Source organism: Tenebrio molitor, chromosome 7 (assembly GCF_963966145.1).
Source record: "Tenebrio molitor chromosome 7, icTenMoli1.1, whole genome shotgun sequence".
Taxonomy (NCBI): Eukaryota; Metazoa; Arthropoda; class Insecta; order Coleoptera; family Tenebrionidae; genus Tenebrio; species Tenebrio molitor.
The window spans coordinates 3721742-3738665 of record NC_091052.1 but is presented as its reverse complement, the minus strand read 5'-3'; the positions used below and the strand labels follow the sequence as shown (position 1 = coordinate 3738665).

The 16924-nt window shown below is 33.4% G+C and overlaps 6 protein-coding genes across 8 annotated transcripts; 4 read left to right on the top strand and 2 right to left on the bottom strand.

Annotated features, from left to right (window-relative positions):
- Window positions 1-3: 3 nt before the first annotated feature.
- Fer2LCH (Ferritin 2 light chain homologue) lies at window positions 4-2061 on the bottom strand. The gene is made up of 3 exons (XM_069053959.1): window positions 1922-2061; window positions 1737-1850; window positions 4-719 (listed from the first exon to the last, which is right to left on the bottom strand). Exons 2-3 carry the CDS (start codon window positions 1843-1845, stop codon window positions 145-147), a joined length of 684 nt encoding a protein of 227 aa, XP_068910060.1. The 5' UTR covers window positions 1846-1850; window positions 1922-2061; the 3' UTR covers window positions 4-144.
- Window positions 2062-2142: 81 nt separating this feature from the next.
- LOC138135259 (ferritin heavy chain-like) lies at window positions 2143-3328 on the top strand. The gene is made up of 3 exons (XM_069053960.1): window positions 2143-2387; window positions 2447-2730; window positions 2883-3328. Exons 1-3 carry the CDS (start codon window positions 2318-2320, stop codon window positions 3174-3176), a joined length of 648 nt encoding a protein of 215 aa, XP_068910061.1. The 5' UTR covers window positions 2143-2317; the 3' UTR covers window positions 3177-3328.
- An 809-nt stretch (window positions 3329-4137) lies between these two features.
- LOC138135254 (ribosome biogenesis protein NOP53) lies at window positions 4138-5928 on the top strand. Its single transcript, XM_069053952.1, has 5 exons — window positions 4138-4371; window positions 4423-4587; window positions 4639-4823; window positions 4877-5166; window positions 5223-5928. The coding sequence occupies exons 1-5, from the start codon at window positions 4247-4249 to the stop codon at window positions 5775-5777; spliced, it is 1320 nt and encodes a 439-aa protein (XP_068910053.1). The 5' UTR covers window positions 4138-4246; the 3' UTR covers window positions 5778-5928.
- On the bottom strand, window positions 5793-6983 carry opm (opossum). The gene has a single exon (XM_069053958.1). The coding sequence runs from the start codon at window positions 6847-6849 to the stop codon at window positions 6154-6156; it is 696 nt and encodes a 231-aa protein (XP_068910059.1). The 5' UTR covers window positions 6850-6983; the 3' UTR covers window positions 5793-6153.
- Window positions 6984-7324: 341 nt separating this feature from the next.
- On the top strand, window positions 7325-11251 carry LOC138135252 (WD repeat-containing protein 36). Its single transcript, XM_069053950.1, has 4 exons — window positions 7325-8381; window positions 8436-8889; window positions 9887-10041; window positions 10093-11251. Exons 1-4 carry the CDS (start codon window positions 7439-7441, stop codon window positions 11223-11225), a joined length of 2685 nt encoding a protein of 894 aa, XP_068910051.1. The 5' UTR covers window positions 7325-7438; the 3' UTR covers window positions 11226-11251.
- Window positions 11252-11392: 141 nt separating this feature from the next.
- Window positions 11393-15823, top strand: LOC138135250 (putative leucine-rich repeat-containing protein DDB_G0290503). Of its 3 annotated transcripts, none has more exons than XM_069053948.1 (10): window positions 11393-11706; window positions 11766-11971; window positions 12023-12207; window positions 12264-12549; window positions 12622-12993; window positions 13057-13191; window positions 13248-13373; window positions 13435-13566; window positions 13620-13856; window positions 13907-15823. In XM_069053948.1, the coding sequence occupies exons 2-10, from the start codon at window positions 11834-11836 to the stop codon at window positions 15581-15583; spliced, it is 3288 nt and encodes a 1095-aa protein (XP_068910049.1). In that variant the 5' UTR covers window positions 11393-11706; window positions 11766-11833; the 3' UTR covers window positions 15584-15823. The 3 variants fall into 3 exon arrangements, with proteins under 3 accessions (XP_068910049.1, XP_068910048.1, XP_068910050.1); XM_069053947.1 differs by having other exon boundaries at window positions 11759-11971; XM_069053949.1 differs by lacking the exons at window positions 12023-12207; window positions 12264-12549 and having other exon boundaries at window positions 11759-11971.
- The last annotated feature ends 1101 nt before the right edge of the window (window positions 15824-16924 follow it).

Here is a 16924-nt window from a genome sequence, read left to right as displayed (position 1 = left end):
AAGTACGATGAATTTGTTTTATTTATCACCAACACAGTTTACAATAAAAAATTGATGCCTATCACAATTATTGGTTTTATTTAAAAATAACAATGAAGTAACTGTTTTTTTTCTATTTCTACATAAATGTTTATTTAAATCAAATTACTGTTTCTGAAGATATTCATCAAACAGGAACAAAGACAGAGACCCGTCCGGTCCACTAAGCATCGAGTTCAGGTCCGACACGTAACCGGCAAGTTTACGAATGGTCTTTGCGTGCTCATGAACGAATTCCTTTTCAACGTACGATGAAATCTCAGGATCGTGCTTGCCCTCGCTCCTGCCGCTGGCCGCTTTGTGGATTTCGAAAGCTTCCAGTGCGAGTTGTTTTTCCATGTCTAAAGCTTTGGCGACGCTTTGAATTTCGTACAATTCGTAGATGTTGTTGGTTTTCTCTACACCATTCAACGACTTCGGTGGCACGAATTCCATCACACCGCCACGAGTGGTGATGTGTTTGATCACTTCGATGGAATTCTCCCATTTGGAGTCGGACAGATCGCGGAAAAGCTTCTCAAAACCGGCGCGGTTCTTCTGATAATTGCCGTAATGGGTTGACATCAAGAGGTACTCGAACGAGCGGACAATATGACTGTTAGCGAAATTGACAAGGTCTTTCATCACGATGTTTATGTGGCCGTAAGTGGCGTTACATGCTACCAGTTCTGAACTCAGTCCTAGAAATTAACGTCGAGGGTAGTAATCAGAGAAATATCTTCAAAGAATTTTACTTAATGAAAATGGGAAACTTTATATCACTGTTTAAATTTACTTCAGTGCAATTTTCCTAAACGTTTCCACACTCTTTAATTGGTTGTAGATAATTTAAGAATCTGTCTATATAATACACAATATGTATTTGTTTTTGTCAAAAACTTACACATGTTAAATTTTATTTGATTGAATGGAACTTAATCTACAGTTCAAGGTTTTTTACTACTTTGTTTTGTCCTACTTTAATTGGAATTGCATTAACAAAATATATTTAATACGAAATATTTATCGTTATAGCCTTCAACAATTACCAAATTACAAAAGATCTTTGAACAGGATTTTATTAATTTATTGATTAACCTACTGTCGCGAGCAAAAAATTCTGGTCGTCAATGTCATTTCAAAATTTGGAGTGTTAGACTGTCACAAATAAAAAAAAAATCCCTGCCTGATTATTCCCATGTCAACAAAATGTCAAAAAAATTAATTTACCAATGTCAATGATCAATTCATGTCATTCAACATGATAGTTTATGCTATTTACGACCGTTTGATAATGGAGCATTTTTTGCTCCGACAGTATTAACTTCCTTGAGTCCACGGGTTACTGCAGTGAGCGTCAAATTATCAGTGACAGATAAGTCGTGAATTTGTAGCTTCCGGCCTCATTTTACATTGTAATTTTCAATTTTGTTATTGTTTGTCAAATCAAGAGGGATTACATACAAACACAACAGTTTTGTACTGGGTAGTGCGCATCTGTTGTCGAAAACAGAATGCATTATCGGTCACAACATGTGATATCTTAACCAAAATAGATTTGACGAAAGTACAATTCAACAAGTCGGGTCAAAGCATTGCAATAACAACGATAACAATTAATTGAATATCGATGGTTTCATCGTTACTAAATTAAATGTCTCCCGAGGTACGCGATAAATCACAATGCTGTTACACGAAACGGAATAAATTATACTCACTTGGTTTGCTACTAGGTTGTGAACATGCTTGATCGACGTCTTTGTAGCATGAGTCGTGAGCCGTCACAACGGCAACGATCGCAAAAAGAACAACAGTGACTGCCTTCATGATCCCTAAATGTGTATAAAATAAATTCTAGCTTAAACGTAACATTGCCAAATACTGCAAAAACCAAACTACATACCTGGTATCTCGCCAGCGTAATCACGAATAACACAAGAGAATGGAAAAAACAGAACTTTGTTCTTTAATGCGCACTAAAAGTGCGATTTTGAGCTTTAACAACAGGCGCAGAAGACCACAGCGCATTTCTGGCATGCCCCAAAACAAAGAAAGTGCCTTGTCAAGGCTGGAGGGGCAGATAATTCCCCAGTGACATTCGAATATTTTGAGAAGGAGGCGGTATCAAAGTGTATTTTGTAGTGCGTAAATCAGTCTGCGTTTACCATTTCCTTTGTGATTTAGATTTTTTCGAATAGTCACCTTCTGCACCAGTGAGTGTAAAGGCAGACTAAAGAACGATCGCGTATTACCGGTTAAACAATTGTGTTCATTCCACTTAATTACCGATAAAAACAATATGAAGGCAATAGTCGCATCCACTTTATTGTTGTGCACTTTCGCCCTTGCCAACGGCGACCAGCTACAATGTGAGTTGTTTTTGTTTTGCTTTTTCTGCGTTTTAGACTCTATTTTGGGATGTTTAAAGGTTCACATACAGAGCAAGAAATCAAGACCGACCCAAACTGGACTGACATGAAGCGCTCATGCATCAACAGCATGAGAACCCAGATCCGAGCGGAACTTTCCGCTGCGATGCAGTATTTGGCGATGGGAGCCCATTTTTCCAAAGATACCATCAATAGGCCAGGTTTTGCAAAGATGTTCTTTGATTCTGCATCTGAAGAACGTCAACATGCCATTAAGTTGATTTCGTACCTTCTCATGAGAGGCGAACTTATCTCTGACGTCAGCAATCTTATTGATACTTACGTAAGTTTGCCCCAAAAACATGTTTTTTTAAAAATTGAATACAATTAATTTTAAAATGACCATATTGGCGTGAAATGTCTGTCATCTGTCATGTGGTAGCGAAAAAGTCCCTAGAAGTTCCGCGAATTTTAAACGTGGATTGACAATTTCAGATTGGCGTTTCTAAAACACAATGGGACAGTGGTGTTGAAGCTTTAAAAGATGCTCTTCAACTTGAAGCTACTGTTACCAAGAAGATCAAAGGAGTTGTTAAAGTATGTGAAGATCAACCTGGCCCCAATGATTATCATTTAGTTGATTATTTGACTGGGGTATTCCTTGAAGAACAATACACAGGTCAAAGGGATATTGCTGGCAAGATTTCTACACTTGATAAGTTCATGACTAAACATGGAGCACTTGGTGAATTCCTGTTTGATAAGAAACTGCTCAATGGTGAATTGTAATTATATTGTAGATTGTAAACTAGCCATAGTGTTTTTCTGTACTATAACTTACATACTTTTGTGATAATCCAGATTCATTTTGTAAATTTAGATGACATAGCATCTGAAAGTGTTTTGTTCAACATGTTTTTCAATAAAGTCCATTAAATTTTGATTTTGTTTTAATAATAAACATGTCACATGTAAGCTGTTCAATTTATCAGATTGAATTAGCATACATTTAAAAGGTTAAAGGTCTAATTCAATGTCTGATGTGTATAATGTCAAGGCTGTTTATTAGATCGTATATTCATCGCTCATAAGTTAAACAATTTTAAATATTTTTGGGAAATGAGCGTCGTGTATAATTTGGAAATGCCGCGCACCTACATGATAAATATAGCAAAACCGCGTATCCCAGTGCAAGCCAAAACGAGAATTTCGGAATATTATTTGTACAACTAGTTATGAAAGTCATACTTTTTTTCACGAATTTGCAGATTGATTAACGAGGGCGTAGCCCGAAAGCAAATAAGTGAAAAAAAGACTTTCATAACGTGTTGTACACACTATTTTTTTGCATATCAATCTAAGTTGAGAAATTTGGTCTAAAAGGATTTATAAAAAATTATAAATCTTACATCTTATATACTTACAAAAAAAAAAACTAGGTATGCTTTGACAATCATCTCCAAGGAGATGGAATAAAATGATGCAAAAAAGTACCTACTATATTTTCACTACGATTTTTCGTACAAAAAAGTGCTACTTTCACTACGATTTTGCGTGTAAAAAAGTGCCACTTTCATTACGATATGCAAAAAAGAAAATATTTTATAATATACACTTGTGTGGGACACTCAAAATTTCTAATTTTACGTATTTACCTTGTATTCGCAAGGTTTTCATTTCTGAGCGACATTCGGACATTCTTTTTATAGGCAACCAGGTATACCGGTTACCGGTAATTTAAGGTCGGAACTCATAACCTTAAATTTATTGTTAAAATTGTGAGGTTATGTTGTAGAGGACATGTGGAAAGCATTCTTCTCTTGAGTTCTCTTCAATACTGTACCAGTTTGAAAAAAAAAATGAAGATGTCCGGTATAAAAAAGAAACGTGTTTCGAAGAAAAATAAAATCTCTTGGCGTAAACATGTAAATATAAGTGATGTTGAGGAATTTTTGGAAGACAAACGTCTTGAAGAACGTTTAGGGTAATTTTTTGCATTCACATTTATTTCCCATGAAAATTGAAACAATTTTAGACCTCCGCTGGTCACATTAACCAATGAAGAATTGTTCAAAATAGAAACAAAGCCTTCTGAAGACTTATCATTAAAACAACAGAAAAAATTGAAATTGTTGAAACCACCAAGATGTTTTGAATTATTACAACCACACACACAGGTTCCTGATCCAATAAAAAAAAGGTAAAAGAAAACCTGTAATTTTGTTTTATTGTATAAACTGTATAATTGCAGAAACCGCGTTCGGAGTAAAGAAGAACGAAAAAATGATCTAATAAAAAAGAAGGAAGCTGAAAATCGTGCTAAAGGTATATTGAAACATAGAGAAGTACAGGCAATTAATGATAGACAAGTTTATGAAACCAAAAAAAAGTGTGCTCCTAAGAGGGGAGAGTTTACTGAAAATATTTGGATTGATGGTATAATTTGGCTCTTTAAATAAAAAAAAAAATTACATAATTATTTCTTGTAGATGGTGGTAATGAAAAAAATGAATGGTTAGCTAGTAACACTATAAAACATAATTTAGTGGGTTCAGGAAAGTCTAGTAAAACTGTTAAAAGGCCTGCAAAACATGAGACAAGTGTTCTTCCCTCAATTGAGGCACCACATCCTGGCATGTCTTATAATCCAAGTTTTGATGATCATCAAGACTTGCTTAAAGCTATTGCTGATAAAGAATTAAAAATTATTAAGGAAGAAAAACATTTAAATCGTGTTACAAAAGGTATGTTCAGCAAAGTCACTGTTGATCAAAAAGAGGTAAGATATATAACTTTTTTTTTTATTCAGTGTGATTTATTTCTTTTATTTTTTAGTCTGCATGGCTGAAAGAAATGTCTCAGGGCTTACCACAGCAATCAACTCAAGATATTGACACTGATAGTGATGAGGAGTATAAAGCTATAAATCCACCCACAAAAAATATAAAGAAAACCTTACAACAACGCCGTAAACAAAAAGAACAAATGAAATTGGATTTACTGAGAAGAGCTGCAAAAATTGAAAAAAAGAAAGTAACAGATATCCATCAATTAAAAACATTAAATAAAGTAATTCAAAAGAATGAAAATAAAATGAAAATACTTAAAGAAAAACGTAAAAAAATGCAATTGCTTAAGAAAAAAGAGCCAAAACGTTTGAGCGCAATTAAATTTGAAGAAAGTGAACTAGAATTCAACATGGGGCCAGATATATCTGGTAATTTAAGAAACCTTAAAAAAGAAGGAAGTTTACTCAGTGACAGATTCAAAAGTCTCCAAAAACGAAATATTATTGTACCTTCTGTTAGAAGACACAGACAGAAAAGCAAAGTCAAGATTTACACAAAACCAGGACATAAAGAGGATTGGATTTCAACAGTAGCAAGATAAAATAAATCAACCTAATAAAAAGTGTAATCAATTTATTATGTAAAATTCAATTACGTGATTATATTACAATATTATTTTCATTAACTGCACAACATAACATTTAAGTTAAACATGTTGACTTTTACAGAAATTACATAACAAAAATGAAGTACTTATTGCTTTATCTTGATTTTACCTCAAAGAAAAAAAAATGTGACTAGCACATACATAATGGCACAGTTAAGTTAGCTTTGGTTTTATTCTTAAAACTTGATTGATAATTTTAAGAATATTTCTACCAATGAAATATTTGTATTCACTGTACTGGAAGAAATATCAAATAATTTATATCAGTTCAATAACAACACACACAAAGTTTTATGTAAGACTTAAAGTACTATCTTGCATTATTCAAATTCTTCCATATTTTATGAACTTTAGAATTGTCATCAAATAAACTTTTGAGCATCACAACTTGAATAAAGCCAACAACAAGCATTGCACATAAATGTATCATTGAAAATGTGTTAACTTTAAAAAAATTCTCCTCTACCACATTTCTGTCTCTAGCTTCTGCTGATTTTAAGAGATCCTGCACATGGCGCACTTTTGTTAAATGATTCCTAACATTAGCTATAATCTGCTGCATATCTTGTACTTTCATTTCATATACATCCTCTGGTCTGAGTCCCTGCAAATCAATATTTTCTTCGCTTCCCCACTCAGAATTATCATCTCCTTCTATAATTAATTCAAAAAACACAGTCTTAACATTGAAGGAGCTGAATGTGTTATCAAAACAGAATTTGTGATCTCCTGCCACAGTCACATCAGCGCGATGATTGTTTTCGCTTTTCTTGTAATCAGCCACCAGTATTCGACCGGTAGGATCCACTAAATGAAACGTAATATCTAAATCACCGTGGCCACCATCTATCACTTGATATTCAAAATCTATCACTTCACCTGGCTTTGCCGATTGGAAGAAACAATCTTCTCGTCTAGGTTCTATGTTGACCGTCATTTCGCGCTCCAGGCATACATTACTTTTTATTAATAGAAAAATTAACAAAAACAAATACAAGCGAGTCATGTTTCCGTTTTACGTTTAAGTACGATCATACGACACAATTTTTCACCGGTACTTATAAATATGATAATAATAGAAAAACACTCGAAACTGTCATATTTATTAATTGACATAAGACATTCAAAGACATTTAAGCATCACAGTGGCACCAACACTAAGATCTAGAAAGAGACTACAAGTTTTATTCTTTTTCAAATAAATATACTCCAATAAAAAGCAAAAGTGTACTGATTATGATTATACTGAAAATTGTATTGGATATATTTCCAGATTTGTAGTTTACAAGATATTATTAAGCTTAAATGCCTTTTGTAGCGGTTATTAGAATATGTATTTCTGAAGAAATCTAACTTTACAACTTGTAAGGTACGTAATTTATTTAAAATAGTGACTCCGAAACTGTGATCTAAGCAGCTAAGCTACATATTTTACAAAATTCAAAGTTATTTGTTTGTTGGTTGGTAATTGAAAACCCTCCTGTCAGTCCTGTCACTTCTGTCAGTTGTCACACGTACAACAAGTTGTGTTAGTTAACCTTAAAGTTTCACGTGTTGTGTTTACATTTATCGCGTTTATTGGTGAAGACATAAAAATGCCGAAAGGAAGCAAAATATTTCTACCTTGTCGTAGTTTAGGTTATGTAAGTAACCACATACCGCTACAAGTTCGTTATATAAAAAGTCGGAAGGAGAACCTGATAGTAACATGTGTAGGAAAATCGTTTCATACCTACGGAATTACGCATTTCGGTTTGCTTAGTGTAGGTGGTTTACATCCCGAGGACATAACAGCGATGACAGCTGACGCTTTTCACGTATACACTGCTTGCAACAATAAGATACATGCCTGGAGAAGAGGCACTGAACTTAAGCATGTTTACACAGGTCATAAAAAACCAGTTCACTTAATGCTTCCATTTGGTGTTCACTTGATATCAGTTGATGAGAGTAGTAATGTCAAAATATGGGATATCAAAGCGGAAACAGTTTTTCTTGAATTAACATTTAGTAACAAGTCATTTCAAATTACTGCAATAGTGCACCCTAGTACATACATTAATAAAATATTGTTGGGAAGTGAACAAGGGGAGATGCAGTTGTGGAATATAAATAATTTGAAACTGATATATTCATTTAGGGGATGGAAATCCCCTATTATTTGTCTAGAACAAGCTCCTGCACTTGATGTAATTGCTGTTGGTTTGGCAAGTGGGAAAATTATACTGCACAATTTAAAGTTTGATGAAACCATAATGGAATTTACCCAAGATTGGGGCCCTGTAACATCAATTTCATTTCGAACAGATGGAAGCCCCATTATGGCAACAGGGAGTGTTGTGGGACATGTAGTTTTTTGGGATTTAGAAGAAAGGCGAGTTGCTAGTCAACTGCTTTCTGCACATAGTGGTAGTGTCACTGGAATGATTTGTCTACCAAATGAACCTTTAGTACTTACTTCTTCCCCTGACAATACTTTAAAATTATGGATTTTTGATATGACTGATGGGGGTGCTAGACTGCTCAGAATTAGAGAAGGTAAGCATTAATGTAAAAAAAAAGTAGCTATAAGTAATGTAACATGTTGCACAGGACATTCAGCGCCTCCATCCTACATTAGATTCCATGGTGCAAATGGACACAATATTTTGAGTGCCGCGAGTGATTCTACTCTGCGAATATTCAATACTCTGACAGAACAGTTTAACAAAAGCTTAGGGAAAGCTTCCTACAACAGGAAAGCGTCTAAAAGACGAGGACGTACTGCTGAGGATCCTTTAACAATGCCTCCAATCACGCAGTTCACTTCTGAAACAACTAGAGAGAAAGAGTGGGATAACATCGCAGCAATTCATTTGGGTATACCAATGGTTACTACTTGGTCTTATGATAAAGTGAAAATGGGAGAACTGAAGTTGCTACCTGAGCGATTTCAAAAGAAAAAACTAAAGGCTAATTTATTTCAAGACGTCTCAGCAACTTGCTTGTTTTTAACACATTGTGGAAACTTTGTCATTGTAGGATATAATACAGGTCACATTGATAGGTAAAAATATAAATACATCTGATTGATTCATGAATTTATCGCAATAAGAGTAATACGGAAGTTTAATTGAAAGCTATTATAGTACAATGTATAAAAATAAAATTTGTCGAAACGGTCGAAATTCGCATATCACGAGAGAAAAAAAAAGTTATAAAAACGAGTCAAAGAGAGCCGACGTCGGACATATGAGCAGTGACGTCATTGTGGCACGCTTTACACAGAGGTGTATTTAGTAATGAATTATTTCCTAAGAGCGAAACGTTTTTACTATTCTTCACTTGCTGAAATCCTTACTATTAAAAAAAAAATGTAGTGTAGTGAAAGTCTTAATTTTATCTGACGCAAGGGTAAAAAGTCGTAACTGATTAAATAACAATGAACGGTATCACGGGTGACCATTGTGACGAAATGCACCTTTTTCCACTTGTCGATGGTATACGTAATTGTCCAATTGTTCTAAATATGTTTTTCTAACTTATTTTCCCCATAATTCATACAAAAATCATCTAAAGATATTTTTTGTTGAAATCGATGGTTCCATTATATAAAACTACCTACTTTATTGCATTCTCTTGAATGATGTTAAACTTGGTGGAAAAAACAGCGTTCTCATTGTTTTTTTAAATGTGCTGTAGAAAAATTATTTTTATAGTATTACTTTTTTTAAGAAAAACAATAGCGACTCAATGAAATATGCAATAATCCTCACAAGCCACTGGCACAGTAACTCAAATAATTTTGTAATTTGCGGCATTCACAATATTTCAAATTGATTTATCTCGGAATGCTGTTTTTTCCACTCAATGCTTCAAGTTATGTGCAGAATGCATAATAAATTAGTCCGTCTCTGCATGATGACAATGCAGGTGTTGACACGAGCCAATATGCGAATTTCGACCGTTTCGACGGATTTAGCTTTATGCAGTGTACTATAAAAGAAAACAAAACCCGTTTAGACCAATTGCATAAGAAGTTAATAATTGATTTGATTATTTAGGTTCAATATGCAGTCAGGGCTTTGGCGCGATACTTACGGCAACCCTAAAGCACACGATTCGTCAGCAAGAGGGGTGGTGACAGATACTTTGAATCAATTGACGATAAGCGGAGGCAGCGATTGTAAAATTAAATTTTGGAAATTTAAAAATAAAGGTACTTTTTAAGAAGCAATAAAAACTATTACAATAAAGAGATTCTTTTCAGGAACCAGTCCGTTATCAACTTTGACATTAGAGGAACCTATAAGTTTTTTCCGAGCACACCAAGAGAGTTCTATGTTAGCAGTGGCGGTTGAAGATTTTGATATTTACATCGTGGATATTGATACGAGAAGAATAGTTAGAAAATTCGTGGGGCATACGGCGCAAATAACTGATGCCACATTTAGTCCTGATTCTCGTTGGTTAATTAGTTCTTCTATGGATTGTTCAATTCGAACTTGGGACATACCGTCGTGTCAATTAGTCGATCAGTTTTCTACAGAAGTCGCTTGTGTATCGTTAAATATGTCTCCAACGGGAGAAGTTTTAAGCACTGCACATGTTGATTATCTGGGAATATTTTTGTGGACTAATCGCACATTATACTCTAAAGTATCGTTAAAAGCTCTCACTCCATGCGATGAACCAGAGTTAATGTCTTTCCCTGAATGCCTGAGTGAACACAAAGATGAAGAACTGGAAATTGAAGATTCGAGTGAAGAACCCGACTTTGTATCACCTGAACAACTTAGCAACGATTTGGTGACTTTATCGGGATTGCCGTCGTCAAGATGGCAAAATCTATTGAATTTAGATTTGATTAAAATGAGGAACAAACCAAAATTGCCACCAAAAGCTCCCAAAGCAGCACCATTTTTCTTACCAACCGTGTCCGCTTTAAACTTTCAATTTAATTTAGGACAATCTGAACCAGAAAGTGGAAGCAAATTACTAATACCGGCCTCTCTCTTAAATTTAACCGAATTCGGTAAGATGTTGGATAAGACGCGACAAAATGAAGATTTCAATGAAGTAGTCGAAAAGTTAAAATCGTTTAGTCCGTCAATGATTGATTTTGAAATTAAATCTCTGGCACCTGAAGGTGGAGGCTCTGCGCAAGTGATGCTTCAATTTCTTAAAGTTGTGGAATTTATGTTAAAGTCGAACAAAGATTTTGAACTTGCGGAAGCGTATCTTAGTGTGTTTTTGAAATCACATGGCACGGTTGTAGCGACAGAAGAGTCGCTCAGAAATTATTTAACAAATATACAAAGTTGTCATAATGTTGTGTGGCATCGGTTACAAGAACAATTGTTATATAATATGTGTGTAGTACAGAATTTAAAACTTATGTAAATGTAAATAAAATAACATTTACTCCTTGTGTGATCTTAATTAAATTGTTTGTATCGACAAAACACGGAGCAAAACAAATAACCACCAAACTTATTGAGAGGTTGGTACGACAAGTTCGTGAAATTAAAATTTTAATCGTCCGTGCCGATATATTACGATCAGTGCAGACGACGATTTTAATATACAATTGCAAATGTAATTATGGATATGGTTATATCACAGTATAACGTTATATACATTCTTTCCTTTTTTATTCCTTAATAAAACGTAAACGATTTTTTTTTATGGAACTAAAGAAATGTGATCACTGATCATGTCCTGTAAATAGAAACCCAATTTTAAAAACAAAGGCGGCTAATCTCCATCAAGTCAAAACAAAAAACAGTCAGTTTTTGCAACTGTCAATTAGTGTAACGCAACAATTAAAATGGATTTCAATAAGATTTCTATTTCATTCAGAAACACGATTTACAAAATACTGGTAAGCGATCTTCTTATATTCAGGTTTCAGCAGTTCAGGTTCCACATTGCAGGATTCAGAACATGCAATTAAAGAAGAGCAAATAAAAAGCGTTTCAAGCATCTTAAAAAATTTCGCTAAATTAAACATGGACGAGGACGAAATCAATAAATTTCTAGACGATATTCTCACTTATTTCGTGCTTTTAAACAGATACGTCAAGCAATTTGATCAAATCGGTGCACGTGAACATTTTACAGTTAGAATGGCTCTGGAAGTGTTTCTGGTATTTATGAAAATAATGATTTAATGGAAAATATCTTGGTGGTCCGTTTAGTTTGTTGTAGATACTACGCAAATTTACAAAAATATAATTAAAAGATATGTTAAAATTGTTGAGACTGTAATGAACAACTATCCTAAAAGTACCAACATTAAGGAGTTTTTTCGAATTTACTCCCATTTGTTGGATAATGTATCTCCAAAAGTTGTACAGAAAATAATAGTTAAGCATAAATCATTGTAAGATAATGCAAATCTATTTTGTAAAGGCATAATAAAAGCAAATTCTCTTGCAGCCCAGTTCTGTATGAAATTGTTAAAACTACATGTGACGTTGAAACACAAGCTATTATCATTGAAGTGATTTTTAAACTTTTAAAATTTAATAATAACAATACTTTACAGTTTCAAGGAACATTTCCTGAAGTTACCAAAAATTTAAATATCGAACTAGTTGATTTAAGAAATCTTTACCAAAATATACGGATAGTTCTTGACCAACTAAACGATCTATCAACAAACATTTTTTCCATTAACTGTAGTGCCATTGAAATTGATGGTTGTCACGTTATTGAATTTAGCGTAAGCTTTTTTTTAACTATCTAACTAATGATATAAAATATTTTGAAGACATAAATGTATTTTGTTTTTCAGGAAGCGACGACCTCAAACATTTGGTTAGATTTTAACATATTACAAAATAAATTGTCGTTTTTTTGCGACAAGAAATTTTTAACGTCTTTCAGTGGTTTGAAATTTTGTACTGTAACGCCTTGGGAAGTACTATCGTTTTTTGTAAAAGACGTCGTAGACCCTACTTTTAATTACATTGATACGGATGAAACCCTAGAAATATCTCTAAGGGTAAAGAGTTTGCTTTTAAATGTAAAATTTGATACGATTAGAAACATAAAAATATCTATATCTCGATATTCTAATAAATTCCAATTGTTAGTTGAATTTATACTTCCACACATATTCTCGAACTCGTTTTCATTCGATGTTTTAAATATAAAAAATGAAAAGGTAAATTCTAAAATCTTACTTTGAAGTTTGTTTTTAGAAGTTAATTTGTAATACCTGTTACAGCAAAACGGAGATGATTCGTCAACTACAGACATTTCTTTGTCAAAAAGTGATAACGATTCTAGTCCCATCATCGAACATTTTAAGCTTCGCAAGAGAAAAATTTCAGTGTCAAATAATGATTCTTTACATGTTTCGGTAAAACAAAATAAATATAAGTTTTTATAGATTTATTAATTAATTTATTTTTATAGAGTAGATTAAATTGTGATAATGTTATTGTAGTTAGTGATGACAGCGGTGATGAAACTGTTCTGCAAAGTGGAAAGTTAGAAAAAAATATTGAAGAAAATTTCGATTCGGTAGCACGTGTGTCTGTGGTGAGCCATAAAGCGATTAGTAGGTATTTTTTTTAGAAAAGTATTCATTTATGTCTTGTAGCCTTTAAATGACAAGTCAATAATAAATGAGCAGTTCAAGAATGAAAATAATAAAACAGGGTCAAAACCTGGGAAGATATCTGCATTTAGCCGCAGCGAACGAAATATCTTCAATAAATCGATTAGTCCCATCGTAAGTTAAAACATTATTTTTAATCTCTAACACTTTCACTTATGTTACCGCAGTCATTTACCGAATCAGTTCTGGGAAGGCCGATTAGACCCCCTTCAAGAAATTCACAAATAAATGGAAAGCACAATAAATTAATAAGACATGGGAAAATTTCAACAACGAATAAAGAAATTGTTACCAGCATTATCAACAAACAACATCTAAGAATTTCGACGCTTAAAGAAAACTCAAAATTTAAAATATCGTCTAGTTTATCTTCTCCAGTTATAAACAAAATTATGGTACTTGGAGTAGGTACTCATTTGACCATTAAGAATTTTGTTTAATTTTTTTTTTGTAGAAAATAAATGATCTCGAAATTAGAAAAAGTCAACAAAAAAATAAAAAGGTAAATGATGTTATAATTGACGAGGAAACTGCAGTACAAGCAATTCATGAAGAGTTGTTATCGACCAACGAAAATTATTCTTCATCTAAAGTAGAAGATTGGTTGAAAACTGTTCAACCAATTGATACTTTAGAACAAAATGATGAGGAGGCTGAAATTGAAACATTAGTAGAAAGGGAAAATTTAGAATTAGCTACAAGCAATTTTAGATGTAATTCTAATGTAACATTTGATATGACGCTTGAGCAAGAAATTGAAAAATTGATGACTGAAAGGAACACAGAATTAAAGGAAATTAACGGTCAAGATAACTTTGTTTTTGAAGAACAAGAAAATCAAGAATTACCTAAATGTGATTCCGTTGAAAACTTGTTGAACATCTTATCTAGCCAGACAGATCAAAAGACTGAATTACCCCCAAAAGACATAAATGAAAAAGAAAAATCGATCAGCAAGGAAAATAGTGTAATCAACGATTCATTTACCGAGAACAAAGAAATTGATTCGGCAAATGCGAAAACACCCTTACAATTAATAAAATCGTATTCTATACTTTCCAACATTAGTTCAGGTGACAGCGATGTACCTCTTTCGATATTAGCAAAAAAGTATAAAAAGATGTTGAACGTAACAAAGAAAGAACACATTACAGATGAAATGGATGCGATAAATGAGTTGAAAAATCAAAATCGGACAAATACTTCACACATTTCCCTTCTACCGGAACTTGAAGATAAATTAACAAGTTTGAACACCGAACACACGCAAGTGCCTCTTAAGTCAGCAGAACATAATGAAAATCCTACTTTTGTAGTGCCAAACGGTAATGAACTTACTTCGAAAAAAACCAAAAGAACACTCTACAATCCGGGAGATTTAAGTTACTTAAACTCCACCGCCGCTGAAGAATATCCACATACAGGCTCAAATTACAACTTCACTGATTATCTCCCAAAAAATATGCACAAACGCTTAAAAATTCTCAAGTCAAAATCGAAAAACAACAAAGTGAAAAAATCAAACCAAAAGAATACATCCAGGAAAAACTCTGGACTGCAATTGACAAAAAATGATATTACAAATGTTATAAATGAAAACAGTGTGAAAGTGAATACCGAGAATAAAATTACATTTACTAAAGTGTTCGATTCTTTGAAGGCAAACATTCGCGAACACAGAAAACAGACAAAGATCAAAAAAAGGTTAGCGCAGAAGAATTACACGGAACTGTCTTCTAGTTCTTCTTCGATGGAACCCTTCGGGGTGGCTTTAAAAAATTTACGTCGTAAAAGAAAGTCGTCAACACTTAATCACGATTCCAACACTAATCTTCAAAGAGAATGTTTACCTCTAAGTGAAAATAATGTAGTTTCACAGTTTGAAAATTTAGAAAATGCAAAAAAGATCAATATTATTTCAAATGTTTTGATACAACCAGGATCAAGCACTCCAATCAACCAACAACGGACATCTGCGACGTGTAATTGTTCTGAGGAGTTGGTGAAAATGACAACTCAGTTTTATTTACAATTTATTGAGCATGTTCGAATATGTAATCCCGGACTATTAGCTACCGATGAATGTAATTCAATAGTTAACATTTTGCAAAACTGTTCCCAGATTAGTTAGTTAAGTAATTTGCCATTTTAAAATTGTTGCGAAATAATTTAAGTGTAATAAATTCGTCCATTGTTTAAAACAAACTGGTTACAAATGTTATAGGTATGTAATATTTATATTAAATACAAAATTTTAAATCGTATAAAGTGAATTAGGTAAATGTTTATTGTCAGTGTTTAACACTACTATTGTTAATTATTTATATGTATTATGTATCAGTTAATTTAATATTAATTATATTATTGCCTCCTATGTTGTTTCTGTACATTTCACTCACCTGGGATATTGCTAGACGAGCTGGCGAGTTTATTGTCAGCCGTCCACTCTGGGTCAGACGTTACTAACTTGTGCCTGTTGGTTCGCGGAAAAAATGAAAAAAATACTCACAAATAAATTGTGTAATACCAACTGTAACTTGTTTTTTCATTTTTTTTGAAACCAGATTCTGAACAAACTGGTAGAAAAACCTTCCTTGTCGTTATCCATAAATATATTTTTTGGGGGTATTACGAAAACATTTCATTATAAACTGTTTAATATCCAGCCAAAGAAAAGGTACAACGCAAAAATACCATATAACATTTTACACCAAGGAATTAATTACGTATACTTATATTTACGAAAATCTTGAGGACAAGGTCGTATCGACATAATTTTATTGTGTGATGTCGTGATCATGATTAACGGTCTCGGGCATTTCTAGAGATGAATCCAGAAAATTCCGCTGCTGCTGAAAATAAGGATTTCTGGATTTAGCCAACCACAGTTCTAAACGAAGGCTCGGGTCCATAGCCAAAGAATCGGAATTTCTTTTCTTCAAATAATTGAAGCAACATGTTCTGAAGTGTCTCGTCCCGCATGCCGATTGACATTCTGAGCCGCAGGATGTGCAAGATTGCACCTCACCCCAGACCACCCCCGCTAAAAATGTTTGCAAATGTAATTATACGATCACATCTAGGATATTGAATTTTACGTCGTACATTATCGATATAAAAAATGAATGAATATTGAAAATTCATTATTTTATATAATATGCACTTTTTTGTGGAATTAAAAAGTAACACTCAACAAGTAAAAAATAATTGCGACATACCTATAACAATTAGCACTACAACCAAATTCTTATTCATGACGCTCGGAAAGTTCGACGACTTGAATTACTGTGTGCAGAAAATATTCCAAGCTCGACTTTATATTACAGCCGTTACCCCATGTTTTACAGCTTAACGGGAGGGGATGATTTTATAAAATTTATCTTATCAGAAATGCGTGAAACACCTACTTACTAAGCCAATCACAACATCAATTGACTTTCAAAGGAAAAAGTTTTTCCTTTTAGATTACTTA